Source organism: Corvus kubaryi, unplaced genomic scaffold (genome assembly GCF_017639235.1).
Source record: "Corvus kubaryi isolate FWS band 111438036 unplaced genomic scaffold, C.kubaryi_AGA036_p1.0 74, whole genome shotgun sequence".
Taxonomy (NCBI): domain Eukaryota; kingdom Metazoa; phylum Chordata; class Aves; order Passeriformes; family Corvidae; genus Corvus; species Corvus kubaryi.
Window position 1 is genome coordinate 5,975,420 of NW_024582061.1, and position 19,624 is coordinate 5,995,043.

A 19,624-nucleotide genomic window follows, 5' to 3' on the forward strand; every position below is an offset into this window, starting at 1 on the left:
CAGCCAGTGGCGTTACAATCCCTACAACTTACTGGGGAGTTTCTGGTGCAGCAGCTGTCATTCTGAAAGAGAAAACGATGAGGATTACAGAGCCAGGCATGTTCTTGTCATAGAAACGCCAGGAATAAATAATTCCATCCCTGCAGCTACATGTATGTACCTGGACTGTGACACAACCTTCTTACCATTAGGCTGGTCTGTTAATATTCTTGCACTTACCAGTGCTAATTCCCAGGTTTAGTAAGTAAATCATGACTGACTTATGATATGTTCTCACAGCCAGATGAGCCAGCTTCACACTCAGCAAACCAAGAGGCTAAAAGAAAACATCTGCTTGGGCACACAAGAGGCTCAGTACCCCTGTGTGAGCTTAAGGGATAAAGGAGGACTTTTTTATTATGTTTATTTTTAGGACAGCCAAGCGTACACCTTTCTTGATTTTGTAAGGAGAAACCGTCTAGGAATCATGGAAGACATACTGAGAAGACACAGTATGTGAAGACATATTAATTAAAGAGTTTTGAAGTGTTTCACATTTAGCACAAAGATACATTGGGGTTATTAGTCACTAATTTTCACACATTGGTGTAAACCAAAATTTTAGGGAGCCTGGCTGAAATATCCTATCTTCCTGCACAGCTCAGTTCTTTTCGGATCAATGAATCCTTAAGGCTGAGGGAACTGGGATTGTTCAGCCTGGAGAAGAGAAGGCTTTGGGGTGACCTCAGTGTGGCCTTGCAGTGCCTGAAGGGAGCCCACAGGAAAGATGGAGAGAGACTCTTGGCAAGGGCCTGGAGTGACAGGGCAAGGGGGAATGGCTTCACACTGACAGAGAGCAGGTTTAGATTGGATATGAGGAAGAAATTGTTCCCTGTGAGGGTGGGGAGGCCCTGGCACAGGTTGCCCGTAGAAGCTGTGGCTGCCCCATTCCTGGCAGTGTCCAAGGCCAGGCTGGATGGGGCTCTGAGACACCTGGGATAGTGGCAGATGTCCCTGCCCCTGGCAGGGGGTGGAACTGGATGACCTTTAAGGTCCCTGCACACCCCAAGCAGTCTGTGATTATTTAGGCAGTTAACAGAGCGCACCGGGGCGCTCGGGGCGCGGTGCGGTCACACAAGGCGTGGGCCTGGCACACAGCCCCGGGCAGCCGCACCACCATGGCGGGGGGGGGGGGCGTGACGTCAGCACACGGGGCGGGGCGCAGCCCAGCGCGCGCTGCGTGACGTCACGGGGCGGAGCGGGACAGGCGCCGCCCAGCGCGGTGCGTGACGTCACGGGGCGGGGCGGTGCAGCCTGGCGCCGTGCGGCGTAACGGGGCGGGGCGGGGCGGTGCCCGCGGGGTGTCGGGGCAGCGATGGGGGCGCAGCTCAGCGTGGTGAGTGCTGGTGGTCGGCCGGGAGCGGGGGTCCCTTCCTGCTCACCCCTGCTCCGCCCGCAGCGCCCCGGGGCGTGGCGGTGTCCCGGGGTGTCCCAGCGTGTCCCCGCCGCCCGGGGGACCGCGCGGTGCCGGGCGCGGCGGAGGCTCCGGGGCCGTCCCGCGGCTCCTGCGCCCGGGGCGATGTTGGTGCCTGTGCTGGCTGCCTGGCCCGGGGATTTTGCCCTCCCAGCTCCGTGGATAACTGTTGTTGGTTTTGTTATTGTTTCTGTTATTGTTGCTGCTGTTGTTGGAGGCCCGCGCTGATGGCTCTGAACGCTTGTGGTGTTTTTCCTCCGTCGGAATAATTTCAGACTGGAGGGGCGTAGGTTTAGAGTGGGTATGAGGAAGAAATTCTTCCCTGTGAGGGTGGCGAGGCCCTGGCACCGATTGCTCGGAGTCGTGGCTGCCCCATCCCTGGCAGTGTCCAAGGCTAGGCTGGACGGGGCTCTGAGCAAGCTGGGATAGTGGGAGGTGTCCCTGCCCACGGTGTTGGAACGAGATGATCTTTAAGGTCGCTTCCAACGCAAACCATTCCACGATTCTATGATCATGCCTGCTGAGCGGGGGTTCTGCAGCGCTGTCACCTCTGCCACGCATCGTTACCTTCTCAGCTGCCTGTTACGGTTCTTTGCTCCGGTGCTCAAACACTTCTGTCTCTGGATTTGTGAGAGAAGCAGGATAGAGCTGGATTCAACATGTGCTGGTTTGGGTACAGCTGCTCGTAAGGTGCATTGAACAGAGGAGATGAGGCTAAAGCTGCAGAAGTTATGAAATCCGTTTATCCTCTCGTTGGTTTCTGACACAGATGAGAAGAATGTTTAGCTGAGATTACTTCAAAAACAGGGTTTTTGAAGCTGAGGGTCCAAGGTTTGTCATGCCAAAGCAGGGTTTGGTTTGTGTGTTTGCAGGGCAGTGCTGGAGTGTGGAGCCGTGAGCTTGTGTTTTTGAAGGTGCTGTGCTCACCACACCCCGGCAGTGCAGTCTCCATGGCTTTTCTCTTTGTTATCACACAGAGGCCTCTTTCCATTAATAAAAATTCCTGCTCAGTTACTAATTCTGCCTTCTCTGTTTGCAAAGATTTGTGCAGCTGGAAATGATGAGTCACAAGGTCCCTGTTTAGTGATTCTCAGGCCTTTTGGTCAGCCTGTTGCTCTCTGCTGCCATAGACCTGATGCTGTGCAGTTTTCTTCATTAATATCTCGGTCTGCCCTGTGATGAGGGTATATAGGCCACTTTTAACCCAGAGAATGCTTTTCTTAGCAAGCATGGCTTTTTGTAATCATTCAGCCTTCAGTTCTTCCCCTTTTTTCTGCCCACCTGGTCATAGATCTGAGTAAGGAACTAAAATAGCTTTCTGAATTAAGTGGGTGTGCTGTCTCTTTCCAGGCCAAATCCCATGAGACTTTTGCACTAATTGACCATGAACAACAAATTGCTTTCCACGAGGTTAATGCTATGTTAAAATTATTTGTCATTGCCTGACCACAGCAGCACTATTTTTTGTTCATTTTAGATAGTCACATTTGTAAATGAAACTGTTTTAAAATATTAATGTCTCATTTGAAACACCTGCTGCAGAGTCAGCTTGCTGTTGCCACCAGATCTCACTCACATGTTAATTTCTTATTAAGGAGTTTATTTGCTGCTCTGTCACCCTGAACAACTTTCGTCCCTCTGCCCTCTTTTGTGACTCAATAACAAAAGTTCTTCCCAGAGCTTCAGTAATGTGGTGGATCTATAAGAGTTTAGGAATAATTTTCCTGTAAACTTCAGCTTCTTCAGAAACAGCCTGTGTGGAGCTACTGCAGTATTCCCAAGTAAAAGTGAAAAATGCAGTGTGTATATGGCATGGTGTGCCCTCAGGCTGTACACAGTGATGATACATTTTAAACCTGTACAGCAGCATTTTAAGAAGAGAGAATTTGTGCCATCCCTCAGTTTCATTATTAATAATGTTGGAAGTTTTTGTAGCCTCCTGAGGGACTGTCACAGTTGCACAAATGCCATTCTAAAATACTGGTCAGGTCCCTTTAAAATAAAGTGAAAATGAAAGCTAAGCAGGCAGAACTTCAAGCTCATTTTTTTAAAATTTTTGCTATAGTCATGCTTTTCCCCTCACCTCTGTTGAAGTGTTGAATAATAAATTACTGAATCAGAAGAGGATTTTTGTAAGTAGTTGTGCAGTTTATTCTCCTGCTCCAGTGTGAAGGGGGTGGTGTGGTATCAGAGCATAATCTGTTGCTGTCTTGCAGGGCTTCAAATGTGGGGGAAATGAAATGATAAAGGGACAAAAAGGGCTGTCCCTTGGCTCTGTCCTGCAGCTTAGCTGCTTTCCCAGGGAGGGGGTGCCGCTCTGCGTGCACGGGTCTATGTGGTGGTGGAATCACCAATGCCTGCACCCCGACTCTGAGGTGGAGGGTGTGTGCATGGTGCCAGCACCCAGCAGCAGTGGGGGTGGCTGGCAAAGTCCTGCTCAGCTGCCAGAGACAGCATGGGGTCTGTGGTCAAGCATGAGACCCCAAATTACGGGGTGTCTGCAGCGCGTGGGGTGGGGTGTGTAGGGGTCTGTGCAGCAGTGGCCTCTATGTCCAGATGGCAGCAGCTGGGGAGCCTGGAGAGTGGGCACAGTCTGCCAGGGCAAAGCCAGCTGCTGGGGGATCCACCTCACACACGTGTGCGCGTGTACGGAATTCCCACTCATGGACCTTCATCCCGGTCAGCGGGGAGAGGAACGGGATGAGCCCATCGGTGCTGTTTGTGTGAGTGTCTGGCTGTGTTGGTCAGTGTGGTCAGCCACATGTTTAGGTTGGGTATCAGGAAATGGTTCTTCCCCCAGAGAGTGGCCAGGCACTGGAACTCCCCAGGGAGTGGTCACAGCCCCAAGCCTGACAGAGTGCAAGGAACATTTGGACAACATTCTCAGGCATAGGGTGTGATTGTTGGACCATGTGGGACCAGGAGTTGGACCGGATGATCCTGATGGGCCCCTCCCAAGTCAGGATATTCTGTGATTCTGTGTGTATTTGGACACACGTGACACATGTGTCTGTGTGCCTGCTGGAGATGGGGATTCAGCCTCCCTAACAGGGGACCTGGGGATATGGAGCTGTGACAGCCTCGCTTGTGTCCAGCTGCCAGCGTGGCAACCCCATGCTGGTGTGCACGTGCCTCAACACAGGAGTGACACCAGGTCTTCATAAAGCAAATCTGTGGGTTTGGGATTTCTTTTGTAATAATGCTTTGTCTTGCTGCTCAAAGAACCATGTTCTCTGCTGGTGGTTAGATTGTCATGGCATAGTACCCTTTTCCTTGTCACCCAAATAACTCTCTCTCATTCTGCACGTGTGTGTGACGCTGTTTCTGTGCTGCTGCAGTTGCGTCAGGTTGTGACATACCCAATATGGCTGATCTACACCACTGTCATGAGGATTTTCAGGAATCCCCGGCCTGCAATTACCCTGAAGGACCCAGAAGTGAAGTATGCACTGAGGCTGATTGATAAGGAGGTAGGTGCACGTGCAGTGCTGAGCATGACCTCTCCACGGACGCTGTGAAATGCTTACAGCTTCTGAAGTCTTGGGTGATGTCCCAACAGGGTGGATACTTTTGTCTTCAGGAAAGAATTCCTTTATAAAAGCTTTTTGTGTGGTATAACTGAGTTCTGCAGTTCTGCAGGCAGCTTGTTTCCAAGCAGTTTAGAGTGGAGAATGCTGCTTTAGAAAAGATCAAACTCACGGTCACGTGCATCTCATGTTATGGAGCACATCAGCAGAAATTCCCAAACTGTGCATTACTGGCTGGGCTAAGGGACACAAGTCCTGCTGTCAGACAGGGCAGGCAACTTTTCCATGGTCAGTAGCATTCAACAGCAGCTGTCAGAACTATGTTGATACTGATTCCTGTTACTGGATTGATGTACTGTAATGCCTTACAGGAAGACAGGTGTTTAAGTCATGCAGTCCTGACAGCACCTGAGCTGTCTCAGCTTCTCTTTCTCTCTGTTAAAAGTAAAGCCTCCTGGTACAAAATTGAGTTCTTGCTCAAGTGGGATACCAGAGGAAAGTCATGATGCTTTCAGGGGTGGATCTTGCCATCAGAAGTTGGTAACTAAATTTGTGGGAAGTGAGCCAAAGACACCAAAGCTGAAAAGTCCAGGTTTACCTTGGAAGAACCCACCATCAAAAGCATGAGAGAGAAATCTTGGTTTTTCAGGTGTAAAGTCACACCTGAAGATATCTTTAGTGTTGACTTTTTAAGGCTATAAGCTATTCAGAAATTTTTCAGAAGACTTTGGACTGGAACAGAGCTTTGTTTGAGGTTTAGAGGGTGCACTGATAGCTTGGCTTTCCCTGGTTCTGTCTGTCAAAGGAAACAATCACTGTCATTTTGAATCCTGGGTTTGTGGGAACTGAAAGCTTCCCTGTGGCTTGGGCTGGGTTGCATTGCTGAATTTATTTCCCAGGTGTACTTGCTGAATTTATCTCCTAGGTGTACTGCAACCACACTGTTATTATAGACTCCCTACTTCTCATGAGGTTGGGAGAGGCTGAGGGAACTGGGATTGTTCAGCCTGGAGAAGGGAAGCCTTTGGGGTGACCTCACTGTGGCCTTGCAGTGCCTGAAGGGAGCCCACAGGAAAGATGGAGAGAGACTCTTGACAAGGGCCTGGAGTGACAGGACAAGGGGGAATGGCTTCACACTGACAGAGAGCAGGTTTAGATTGGATATGAGGAAGAAATTGTTCCCTTTGAGGGTGCTGAGGCCCTGGTGCACGTTGCCCAGAGAAGCTGTGGCTGCCCCATCCCTGGCAGTGTACAAGGCCAGGTTGGATGGGGCTTGGAGCAAGCTGGGATAGTGGAAGGTGTCCCTGCCCCTGGCAGGGAGTGGAACTGGGTGGGCTTTAAGGTCCCTTCCAACCCAGGCAGTTCTGTGATACCTGAGTTATAACCTGAGATTTATCTGCCCAGGACATATGATCCAAGTGTTGAGCCTGCAAAAAACTGTTATCCAGCTTTGCATTTGGCAAGAGTGGAAGACTCCTTGGCACTGCAACTTGAGACAGAAGTGTGTGGCCAAGGGCTTCCAGGTGCTTAGGGCAGTGCCAAAGGGGAGTGATAGCGTGAGGTGACCCCGTGCTGGAAGTGGATCCTGATCCAAGGCTGTCTGTAATCCAGCCTTGACTGACACCTTGCAGAGTGGCAGGCTCAGTGTCCTGGCTGTGTGACAGAGAGAGGCACAGGCGTGCTGATCTAGGTATTGGGGATTCCCTGAGCCTCTTAGTTTCTCACAATTGCCTCATGATGCACCAAAGTACTTGTGTTTAGTCACCTTCAGCTAAACTCTCTCGACTTTAATTGGTGAGATGATTAAGTGGGAATTCAAAGCTTTGTTCTTTCTGCATGCTGTTAAAGACAGCATAATAAAAATGAAGCATTATTGTCAAAATCCAGTGATTTCCATACAGTGCTGAAAATTCCATACAGAAACAGCAGCAGTCAGAGTGAGAGCAGCAGTGTTAAGCCCACATTAATTGTCTGTCTGAAGGAATTTTCAATGGCAGTTACTGCTCCTGAATAGACATACGTACAGAGAAGCCCTTTTGAGACTGCCAATCAGTTCCCTTCTTCCTTCAGGATTTGCCTTAAAATGAGGTACTGTGAAGAAAATTTCATCAGTATGACCATAGTAAGGGGAGACAAACTGTGAGGAAGGAATTTGTCTCCACTGGTTACTTTAAAAACAGTTAAGCAAACAAAAGAAGAGTTGCAAAACCCTTAAAAACAGAAAGTCACTGGATAAGGCATTAAGCTGCATGCTGTTTCTTTCTGGTTTTTTTTTTTTTGCTGTTTTTCTTTCCTGTGAATATGACCTGATTTTTGAAGCATAATACTTACATAATATAGGAAATAATAATTACTTATTGCCAAAATTTTATTCAAGGTGTGACTTTCCTAGTGAAGATTAGAATAATTGTCCCAGCAGGACTGCATATATTGTCATAATTTTGTTCATATCTAAATACAGTGCTCTTTTCAATTTTATTTATGGATTAATTCAGTTTTTACAGGGAAAATATTTTTAAGGATCTTACCATAGCAGAAGGAACTAGGTTGCTACTTCCATTGAAATGGTTAATTCATCTGATTTTGAGAGATGAAAACCAGAATACTTTGGCCTTGAACTGCTGCATATGTAAACTTGAAGTGAGAATTGAAGAACTAATTAATTTTTATCTTGTGGCCTTCTCACAGAAGGCTGTGTAAATGTCCATAATATTTATAAAGTTATCACTTAATCTGCACATGAGTATCGTTAAGTATCATTAATTCTTAATCCTGCAGGACTCCAGACTTGGCTTGTTTTACGAGTGAAATCACGAACATTAAATCCCAACAACACAGCTGACTGTTCTTTTGATTCTCCCCTTTCAGGAAATTAGCCATGACACAAGGAGATTTCGATTTGCTCTCCCTTCCATGGAGCATGTTCTGGGTCTCCCTTTAGGTACGTTCCTTATGAAGAATCCAAGTGCTGCTTGTATTAATTATGCTATAAGAGATTTTGGGGGCTTTTTCCCTTTGTTTTGAATTGAATACTGCTCGTGTGGCTGGAGCTGTTACTGAGAGCTCTGCAAGATTGTCCTCATGCTGTGACTAATCTGCAGGTTCTGAAATGCAGTGTATATGAGTGAACATCCAGCTTGTTTGTGTGCAGAGAGTAGGAACACAGGTCTTCACTTGTACTTCTCCAGTCTCAGCTCTCCAGCGTGTGTTATTCCTGTGGGGCTGAATCCCTGCAGTCCCTTTCTGTGCCCTGAGGCACCACTCTCATCCACTTCTCTAACACATGCGGTTTACCAGATGATCTACTCACTTCTGAATTTCATGGAACTTTTGAATCACCCGGGGGTAGCTGTTTCCAAACGCCCTGCCACGTGGTGTGGTGCCTTCCATAACAGCTTAGTGCCATTGTTTCCTCCTGCTTGTATAAAGAGCATTTAATTGTGACTTGTGTTTAGTAGGACTTCTGCTTTAACAAGCTGCTGCAGTGATCCTTGGCTCCTTTCTTTGTGGTTGTTGTCAGCACCTTTTCCAGGTGTTAATTTCCCTCTCGTTTGGGGTGTTAAAAATCTCTTGATCTTTTTAAGTAGCCATGAAAGCAAAGCTCCTTTCCCTGGCTTGCCCAAAATGGACATTGAGGAGTGGTTTGCGGGGTGAGACTTAGGAAGCAGAGAAAGCTGAAAGCTGCAGAGGGTGGAAAAGCAGCTGGGAACAGCAGAGCTGCAGTTGGGAAACAGATGCTGTTTAGTCCAGCACCAGCATTTGCCTTGTATCACCAAAAACACTGAAAGGTTCCTTCTGAGGGAGAGGGTTGTGTGTGGCCCCACGCAGAGGCTGCCAACTTCTGTCCTGTCAGGGTGGGGTAAGGCTGTAACAGGTGAGGGCATAAGGCACGTTTTCTCTCTGGGAAGGGCACCTTTTCTGGCTTTGTGCCAGTTCTTGTGAGATGTGCCCCAGCAGCAGCACCTCTGTCCAGGCTGCAGTGGTCACCAGAGGTCTGTGGGTCTGTGCCTGCAGCCACTTCTGCCCTAGAGAAGGAACAGGAGCTGCCTGCTGCAGTTCCTTTCAGGTCTGCCCTAGCAGGATGTCTGTAGGTTTGGCTGGGAGGGTTATTGGACTATGATGTCCATGTGCAGCTTCAGGTGAGTTGCCCATTCCCCAAGTCACCAGGTAACACATCTTCCTTCACCTAACACTTTCTAATCCTTCTGAATTCTGTAAGGAATTAACCATGCCTGAAGGGTCAGCTGCTTCTGGAGCTAATGTAATATGGTCATTATGATCATTTGCAAGCTAGCTCCTTGTAAAATTCCCTCTTTGTGTTGCCATAACAGGCCGAGGAGCTGTGCCATCTTTGAAAATGCTTTGTTCTGTTGACCTAATGGTGTTAAAAAACCAAAACCCAAAACCTCTCTCTCCCCTCCCAGTTAATCTGCACTTGGGTCTCTTCAGAATGCTGGAATTTTATAGGAAAACCTTTCATAGAAGTTAATTCTTTTCTTGTTTTTTCCATAAAAAAAAAGATGTAGACATTGAGAAGAGAAACTTGTAGAGAGTTCAGAGGATGTGTGACAGATGGAAACGTGATTGCTACATTCGCATGTTAAGCTGGAGGAATAGCAGGGTTAGAAAAGTGCTTTGTGTCTAGGCAGCCTGAACAAAAGCAGCTGGAGAGCTCCTGGAAGATGAGAGGGATCTGTGGTCAATGCAAGAACAGTTATAAGCTCAGTTTTAACTAAACTGTGGCAGTTTACAACTAACACGTTACTAAAGATGTGTGAACAGCATTGGACAGTTTTCCCCTCCTGTGTCCCTTTTATTTGTCTGTACAGGAGAGACAAATCCCATCTTTTGCAAGGTCTCAGGTACAGTTCAGGCTTTGGTAAATGTAAATGCATGAAGTTATGATTGACACACAGAATTAGCAGTGGAGTCGTCTGTCTGTTCAGGTAGATCTGTGCATGGCTAGCAACTCTGGCCAAGGTGTTGCAGTGTCAGGAAAATAAGAAGGGAAGAAGTGATGCCCCAAAATAAGGTAGTTAGAGCTTTGAGGCTGCATTTCAGTCCATGCCAACTCAGCACATCTACTGAAAGAAAAACCTTTTGAAAGAAAACTAGTTTTTGTGTTTTCTTCCCTGCAACAGGGCAGCACATCTACCTGTCTGCACGGATTGATGGAGCTCTCGTTGTCAGACCTTACACTCCAGTTTCCAGTGATGATGACAAGGGCTTTGTGGATCTTGTTGTCAAGGTGAGAATGTCATGCTCTGTTCCCAGGCTGGGCAACTTCTGAGCCACCTTTACAGTGCCTTTATGTGAAGTTTGGTGTGCTGGCTTCTCATTAGAAATGTGCCATTACCTACAGTCCACATGGTATTTTGCAGGCACTTCTTTAGTGAGGGTGTCTCATGAGATGTTGCATCATTTTCCACCCTCTGTGTAGACCTGCAGATGTTCATGTATTTTTTAACCTTTCTGGAATAAGGAATTAACCTTGCCTGAATGGGCAACTGCTTCTGAAGCTAATGGAATTTGGTCATTATGATCACTGAGAGCAGTGATCATTATCATTGCTGATCCCAGCAGTGTGAATGATAGATTTAATTGGTAAGAATGTGATTTTAAGTCTTGTGATAGTGTACTTTTGTTTTGCCTCTTGGTAGCTAGACTGCCTATCATTTAAATTCCTGATGGCTTTAAAATATGAATATCTGCACTGGATTTCCTCTTAGAATTTTGCTCTTTGAAATCACAGTATTTTGGGTTTTTTCTTTATTTTTCTAGCCCCTTTTAAACTTGGGTGTAAATTGTGTTGATTATTGTCAATATTTTCTGTGTTGCAGAACTATGATGGAGAAATCACCAGTCTCTGTCCAAAAATTGGGGCAGAGGTGGCATTTTGATCTTTTGTCAGTCAGACTTCATGGAGTAATTGTGCTCTTTGCATGAGGAGTATTTGTACCTAAAAATTTGAAGGGCAAATGCTCATCTCTGAGCTGTGAGATTGAATTGCTTCATTATTGTTTTTAACAGGTCTACTTCAGAGGTGTCCATCCCAAGTTTCCTGATGGGGGGAAGATGTCTCAGTACTTGGACAGCCTGAAAATAGGGGACACCATTGACTTCAGAGGACCAAGTGGCCTCCTTGTGTACAAAGGAAAAGGCAAGGCTGGTTTGGAAGATAGAATTTATCCAGAGTAAACAGTACAGGAAAAATGTCTTATTACTCTAGAAGGGCTTTTTGTTGATGCTGTTCTCAAGTAAGGGATGGGTTTTTTCCATGCTTATATGGACATAGTTTATACACTGACAAAAACACTGGGTATTTGCACTGTCCACTGCTAATTTCCCAAGTAAAAATGAACTTTATGAGTAGGCATTACTTTTACGTCAATATAAAATATCTCACTTTGTATAACACAGCCACAAATGTGCCACAAAAACCTTCTGGCAGTTTTGTGTGAAGCAGAACTCCCGACACGTGGTTTTCCAGAGCTTTGTATGTAGCATTCATGTTATCCTGGATGAAGAGAGCTGTGAATACAACACAGCATTTTGGGGACTTTCAGACTCTCTGTTGTGTTTGGCTGAAACGGGCAAATGGGTTCAAATAGAGAAAAATTTTTAAAAAAACCAACCATGCTGCATATTTTATGTTTTTCCCTTAAAATAATCTACACAGGGAAATAAATTCACTGAGCAGATCAGTTCCTTAGTGTAGAACTGTTTCCAGAATCTGGGCTTGTGAATGTCACTGGGGGTTGGGATGTGAGCAAATAGAAATACACGTGGTGTGTATGTAGGCTGTGGTCAGGGACAACTCGTAACCCATGACAGTGTCTGATGTTACCACCTCATGTCTTAAAATCATCTTCCAGGATTGCTTTAATTCAGGACAACTTCACCTTTTCTGTTCCCTGGGAGGGAAGGGTGACAGGGCTGAAACAAAGTCAGTTTAGCAGGATGTGCTGGAAAAGGATAACAGGAGGTGTTTCCTGCTTGCTTCAGTGTTTTCCATCTCTTTCTCTCTTCAGGCAAGTTTGATATTCGGCCAGAAAAGAAAGCTGAACCAGTTACCAAGACAGTGAAATATGTGGGGATGATTGCAGGGGGGACTGGTAGGTATCTGTAAGGCTTCATCTGTGGTTTCTGACAGCTGGTGGATGCATTTGCTCACATTTTCCCGCTTGTCCCTTCTTTTACTCCCCATCCTCACATCACTGACCTGCCTCTCTCTTCCAGGGATAACACCAATGCTGCAGATCATTCGAGCAATCATAAAGGACAAAGATGACCCCACCATTTGCCAGCTGCTGTTTGCTAATCAGGTAATTCTGTCCTTTTTCTCTGTTTGTAGTGTTTTACTTACCTAGCAGAACTCCACTCAGCAAATGAAAACCTCTTTGAGGAAATTTGGTACACAGATACAAACCCTGAGGGGAGAAGTGAACTGAAGTGTTGGAAACCTCCCATATAAAAGCACTATAATAAATTGGGGGTTTAGCATTACTACAGAAATGTTTGCTAATGTTTGCCTTCCTGTGACTCATTGCTCTGTTTCTAATCCAGTTTATGAATGTTAAAGCCCTGCATTCCATTGTGCAAGTTGTTAATGTTTTGGGCAGACTTTCAGAGCTGTCTTTCTTAGTGGAAACATGAAAGGGGTGGACATTTGTCTCCTCCAGCAGTTTTAACTCCCCAGCTTTGCAACAGGGTTTGTCTGTGGAATCTTTCTGTCTGAGGATGTCTTGGGTGAGGCTGTTACGGGTATCCCGCAGTGGTAAGGAGGAGAAGAGATACCCAGCAGGCAGGAATTGTGCAGCAAGATTGATTTATTTATTTATTTTACAGCTCTTTTATAGACTTTTTTCTTCATAGTCTAATTGGTCAAAGGGTCAGCCACCCCTTGGGGTGATTGGCTAAAATCCTAAAACATCCATTGTCAAAATATTCTTCTACTGTACCATAAACAAAGCTCTGCAAGGTCGCAGGTGTTCATAGTTTATAGAACTCTGCTAATATCTTCCATGAGAGAGAAAAATATCTCATGGGACTGGAAAGAACTGGAAAGAAGCAAGAAAAATTCTTGCTAGCAGCAATATTTGTATCCACATGAGGCTAAAATTAACTGTGGTCTCCTGCAGGTCCCTCAGTTACAGAACTGTGATTCTGCTTGTCTGCTTTCATTTTCATCCCCTCTGTCAGTTCTTCACGTGCTTCTCTTGCTCCTTGAGGTGTGGCATCCTGAATGCTGGCCAGAGGGAAGCTCTCTCATCCATGGAATCCTTGCAAGAGAGATTTTTTGGATAACCCAAATGCTGGTGTGCTGCTGAGCAACACCCCTTCTTTGCCTGATGTTCTTCTGCTGTGAATCTTTCTGGTTTTTGATTTCTCTCTCTCATTAATATTTGTTTCTGGATTATGAGTCATTATTTGTGGTGAGCTTCACTTTATGCTTGTGGTTTTTAGCTTCTTTAGGCTCTCCTCTATTTTTCTTCTCATATTCATTGTGTCCTCATTTCATTTGTGCCATATCTAGGCCTACAAGAAAGATGGCAGAGAGACTCTTGATAAGGGCCTGGAGTGACAGGACAAGGGGCAGTGGCTTCACACTGACAGAGAGCAGGTTTAGATTGGATATGAGGAAGAAATTGTTCCCAGTGAGGGTGGGGAGGCCCTGGCACAGGTTGCCCAGAGAAGCTGTGGCTGCCCCAGCCCTGGCAGTGTCCAAGGCCAGGTTGGATGGGGCTCTGAGCAAGCTGGGATAGTGGAAGGTGTCCCTGCCCCTGGCAGGGAGTGGAACTGGGTGGGCTTTAAGGTCCCTTCCAACCCAGGCAGTTCTGTGATACCTGAGTTATATCCTGAGATTTATCTGCCCAGGACATATGATCCAAGTGCTGAGATTCCCAGTTCTGAAGAGCCCTGCCAGTGCTCTCTGCTTCTGGCTGGAGCCCTTGGATTTGGCATAAAGTGCAGTGGTATCAGGGCAGGAGGGCCAGGATTTGCTAGGAATGATTCAGAATGACTAACACAGGGCTGGAACTGCTTTAGCAGCATGAGAAACCCATTGCAGCTTGGAGGCAGAGCCTGGGGAACAGTTCCCTGCATGTTAGCAACAGCCTGTGGAAACATCAGTCCCTGGCTTTAGAGAGTCCTTGCACCCAGTAACTGCACAAATAGAAAGCAGTTTTTAAAAAATATTTTAAAGTGTTTAAACCTATGTGCAAGGGCTCCTACTGTGCTTCTGGCTGGCACACTTTGAGTTGGCCAGAGGCAGTAGGAGTTTTTCTGGAGCACCCACAGCTGCAGATCCAGGAATAGGCACCTTCTCTGGAATAGCTGCTGCACATTCCTGCTTACTCCCACAGTTACAGACTCACTGGTGACCTCAGTGCCAAATTACTAAGGGTGCCCGGGATGGCAGCACTTTCAGTCCCTACCCTTTTCCTTCCTGCCAAGGCTGCAGCTGCTCTTAGGGAAATAAGGCTTTCCTTTGGCCTTCAGTGATGCTGCATCAGGGAGGAGCAGAACTTGATACCCTGAGTAATGTTTGTTGTTCCAGCCAGAACTTGATACCCTTTTGGTTATTTGTTCCACATCCTTTTTAAAAGCCAGGCAGTCTCCATATAGCAGTGCTGATACTTGAATTGGCAAAGGTGAAAAACCTGGCATTTTCCTGAATGGATGGCACAGTACAAAGCGGTAGGGAGATATTTCTGTGCAGTCGTGATTAGTTTTTTGATGTAATAGTGCTAAAAAGGGCTTTATTCTTCTGATTCCCTGGTGAAGTGACGGTTCTACTTTGTTTTATTTTTAGAGGGAAGGCATTTCATGGTCAGGATTTAGGAAAGTTATGAGCCTTTTATTAGCTCTGCCACAGGCTAGGCGTGGAGATAACTTGGGTTTGGTCTCTTCAGCCTGTCAAATGGAGTTGAATCATCTCTTCCATCTCTCAGAGCTGTGCAGTAGCTGCTGCTTTGTTGCCATCTGAGGGCTGCACTCACATGCAGGGTGTGATTGTTGTTTTCCTTGTCCTGCAGACTGAGAAGGATATCCTGTTACGTTCCGAGCTCGATGAGATCCAGGCCCAGAATCCCAGTCGCTTCAAGTGTTGGTACACACTGGACACAGCACCTGAAAGTAAGACCTGAAATGCCACTTCATGTGAAACTCCCGAGTGTTAATGTGTTTTACAGGAGACATGCTATGTCGTGTGTATTTCTGAGCCTAATGATTCATTTCTTGCTTAACGAATGTCTGAGTGCATCCAGTAGCATCATTCCCCACACAGGGATGCACAGAGGCTCAGGTGTAAGCAGATAAGTCTTTCCAAAGCTCACCTCAAGACAGTGGCAGTGCAGTGTTCCTCCCATGGCTACACCCACATACTTATCATTGTCTCCATTGTGACCTTCTTTTCTCCTCCCCCACAGACATAAGTATCACGTTATCCTTGTGTTTGGAGCCTGCCCTGAGGCAGCTGCAGTGCCAGAGGCACCGTGTAGCTCACCAGCACAGATCCCTGCCTGAGCTTGCTGAACAAGCTTGAGGAAGAGAAGGCTAAACAGTGTCATTCCTTGTGGTTTTCCTTTCTTGCCATTCCTTGTCATGCCCACCCATGTCAGGATATATTCACACTTGTATTCAGTGGGAGTTTGGGGCAGAGAAGGAAAGGCCATGTGCCTCCTCTTTCTTGTGGCCAAGAATACGCCTCTGGTAGGTGAGGGAAGGGTCTTGCCCTCCCCACAGTCTGGTGCTGTTGTGTCATCCTGTGTAATCAGTGTTCTGGAATTTCTGATCACCATTCATTTTTTGGGGAAATTGTAAGCTGATCTTAGCAGTTGGGATAAAAGTTCCTCCTTGGACCTCCTCAAGACTGTTCTGCAGACTTTCATGGTCGTATATAAAACCTGACCAAACTGGGATAAAAAAATGTGTAGTCTTATGCTGCCCAAAAGTTTGGGTCAGCAGCAGCAAAAGTTTGTTCTGCATCCAGGGATGGTTAAACCTGAATCCCAGTAAAACTGGCTTTCACTGTAAGTGTTCCAGCTGGGAACAACTTCACCAGCTGGATTTCTCCCTTCTAAAGTGACTTGTATCTTTCCTTCCCTTCTTTTAACCTCATTCCCCTTCCCCTACTTTCTTTTTTTTTTTTTTTAACAGATTGGGATTACAGCCAAGGATTTGTGAACCAAGAGATGATCAGAGACCATCTGCCCCCACCTCAGAATGATGTTTTGATCCTCATGTGTGGACCTCCTCCAATGATCCAGTATGCTTGCATTCCCAACTTGGACAAACTGGGCTATGCCAAGGACATGAGGTTCTCCTTCTAAACACGACTGGTAATTCAGGGATCTTGTGTAGAAGGGAAGGAAAAAAACATTTAATGGGGAACAGGACAAAGTTACAGAGGTGGCTGATGCACAGTGCTGGGAAAATACATTTACATTTAAAAGGCTTCATATTTTCAGACTCTCTGGCAAGTAAGACACGTAAGTGTGCTAAACCTGTGTATGGAGAGGTGGTGATGCCTTGCGCTCTGTGTTATGTGCTCCATGTCCAGGGAGGACAGTGCAGCTGCTCAGGGCAGCACACACTCATTTATGCTTTTTCTTAGTGCTGTAATCAAGTGGCAGTAATATCCTACTTCCTAACACTGTGCATACCCAGGATTTTATTCAGTATGAACCATGAAAATAATGAAAAGTGTTGGATTATTCATCTTGCTTATGCCAAATTGTAATCCTGACAAAGCTCTGAGGGCCAAGAGTGTTTGCCTTGTACCCATAACCTTTGCAACATCAGTTTAAAGATGCTTGTTGAGCTGAAGGATGCCAGTTAACTATTTATGACTGAAGCTGTTGCAGTCTCCGTGTTAATCAAAACAGAGAGGTAGGCAGGGATAAAAAATGGTTTTCCTTTGTATTTTGGAATAGCCTCTCTTAAGTGCAAACACTTTTCCAGCTGGTCACAGTTCTCATCCCTGGGCAATGAAAGAAACTACAGAAGGTGGCTTTGGGTACTGTTCCACAAGTACCTTGAATTTTTTGCTTGATAATGTGTGGAATACTGAAAAAAAAATTCTTAATTTTGTATTTACTCCTAAGTACTGGGCAATGGCATAGGAGTACAAAAGCAGTTGTTCTGCATGTCCTGTGCAGTAAAAAAAAATGCTGGGTGAAAACGATCAGCTTTTCCTGTTAATTGTTTCCCAGAGATGGATTTGGCCTGAAGGGAGGCCAGGTTTCATTGCTGGGAGGGGTTGGCAGGCAGCCCAACTCTGCCTGCAGTAGCACCCGATCGCCTCTGTGTCTCCATCAGGCAAAGCTCCCCAGGGTTTGCTTGGTAAGGATGCTCGGGAACAGCCTTAAATCACCAAACTGACAGCAAATTCAAGTGTCTCACTGAGTCTAAAACTGTTTCTTAGAAGCTGTTTACTACAGCTTCAATTTTTATTTTTTAATATCCTTTTTTTACAGCAGCCTTTTACCTAGTTTTTAGGACGCAGTAGGCATCTTGCTTGCCCAACTTCGTGCTTCTGACCAGCAGAGATGCTGCTGCGGTTAGAGGTGTCCTGCAAGGAGTCTGGGAAACTAAAAACCTTGTTCTGGTGATGACATCAGAGTGACTGAAAGGATGTGTAGTCATGTGTGAAGTACTGTGGGTGCTGAGGTAGCTACAGGTGTCAATGTACAGTAGCAATTTTTAAAGACTGGGTGAGAATTTGAGGTCATAGCTCCCTGTGTTTTCTTTTGTGCCCCTACAACAGGTGGGTATGGTGTATTTAAAAGGTTCATTTTCCAGCAAGAATTAAAAGGCAAAGATACTACAGTTAATTTAAGGAACCTCAACTAGGTAATACTGTTACTAATTTTATTAATTTGATGTTTGCCTTGAGTCTTGAATTTTTGATATGTGCTTCTGAAACTTGTTCTTTAATACTATGCTCCAAAGTTGAAATACTACTCAAGTTTTCAAGTTTTAGTCCCTTTTTTGGAAGGTAAAAAGCAGAAATATGAGAGAAGTGATTTTGCTGCTGGTCTGTATCACTGTGGGATATGCATAGATTTATTTCATTATTGTATTTGCCAAGGTCATTCTCATCTTTTTTTATCCTAAATAAAGGTTTGGAAAGCTGAGTTTCATGAGAACTGGTTCATATTTTGATTATTCTTGACTTGGAGTTTCCCTTGGCACCAAAATCAGCAGGTAAACCCAACATGTCCTTGAAGGGCCATAAGATCCCAAATATCCAATCCCCAATTCTCTCAGGATTTGTTCATTGAAGCTTTTCAGAGTTAATTTAGCAAACTTAAGGTTTTGCTGATTTCGTGATCAAAACAGCAATAAATCTGTGAAAAAGAAACTTAACTAAAGCCGGCTAAAAGTGCTCCCTGCTGATGGCTCACTGAAACACCTCATGAAAAGGAGGCAGCATAATAAAGTAATTCCTGGTTTTCCAACACTAGAAATGCAGTACCAGAGGGTTCTGTTATCCCAAGGATTTGGGGGGATATTTGGCAAAAATTTATGGTGGCCCAGGTTGGATTAAGCTTTTAACACTCCCTGGATTCAGGGGATTGGGGATTCCAGCATGCACCACGCAGGTTTTTCCAGGGAAATCCCTTGATCCCCAAATCGGTGTGAGTTCAAAGCAAAAAACGCCTGGGAGCTGAAGGCAACAGGATGTTTCTTGGGAATTTTAAAATATTTGGTGTGTTAGATTTTAATTAATGCAAATTGTCCGGGGTTGTGTGTTTGGAGTTGCTGGTTTAGGGATGGCAAGGTCTGGGTTTGGATCTGTGGTCACTGAGAGCTCCTTGTGTCAGCTTTAGATCTGGATTGGTGGGAACTGTTGGAAAAAAGAGAAGGGAACTGAAATGCACAGATCTGTTCTTGCAGAAATTACCAGGATGAGGAAAAGAGGGCGTGGAACTGCTGGGAGCTCCTGGAGTGAAGGAAAGGATCCAAGGATTGGAAGCAAAAGCTGTGGAAGAAAGCCCGAAAAGGAGGTGGGGGAAAGAGGAAAAGAATCCCTGCTCCAGGAATCCAGCAGGGGCCAGGAGAGGATCATTTTCCATCCACCAGCTCTTGGTGAAATCCTAATAATGAAGGTCAAAGGAAATGATTCATTTGTCATTAGGTTTGGAATGAAAGGTGCTATTACAGACGGGAATATTCACCTGTTAAAATTCTGTTGGGTAAAGGAAAAGAGGGAGGAAGCAGCTGGGGAATAAACAAGTGGATTTTTGGTGGGTACAGGGAAAGACATGGGAAGAGCTCTTAGGTAAAACACACCTCACAGGTACCACCAGGAAAAGCCCAAACTGCCCATTTTTCCAAGCTCTGACATTCCACAGGTGCAACCAGCAGTTAGCACATCCATTTCTACATTCCTTGGATGCCCAGGGCTTTGTTGAGAAGAGGTAATATTTGGAAATGAACAAATCCAGGGATGTAATTCCTGATAGTAAAGCTCTGGAGGCCCAGGTTTTGATATTCCTCCAGCACCCAAACAGAGGGAATCCTGGAGGAGGTGAAAACGCTGTCACTGTGTTGGTGGAATTCCTGGGAAATGGAAAGCAGCAGAAGCAGCAAGAACAGAGTTGGAAGCAGACTCCAGCCGGGTAAGGCAGACACCAAA

General features: G+C 45.8%; 1 protein-coding gene across 1 annotated transcript; it reads left to right on the forward strand.

Moving 5' to 3' along the window:
• Positions 1-1,274: 1,274 nt before the first annotated feature.
• LOC121675406 (NADH-cytochrome b5 reductase 3-like) lies at positions 1,275-18,119 on the forward strand. The gene is made up of 9 exons (XM_042050861.1): positions 1,275-1,375; positions 4,792-4,923; positions 7,849-7,921; positions 10,122-10,228; positions 11,011-11,140; positions 12,012-12,095; positions 12,220-12,305; positions 15,018-15,117; positions 16,141-18,119. The coding sequence occupies exons 1-9, from the start codon at positions 1,355-1,357 to the stop codon at positions 16,311-16,313; spliced, it is 906 nt and encodes a 301-aa protein (XP_041906795.1). The 5' UTR covers positions 1,275-1,354; the 3' UTR covers positions 16,314-18,119.
• Positions 18,120-19,624: the final 1,505 nt, after the last annotated feature.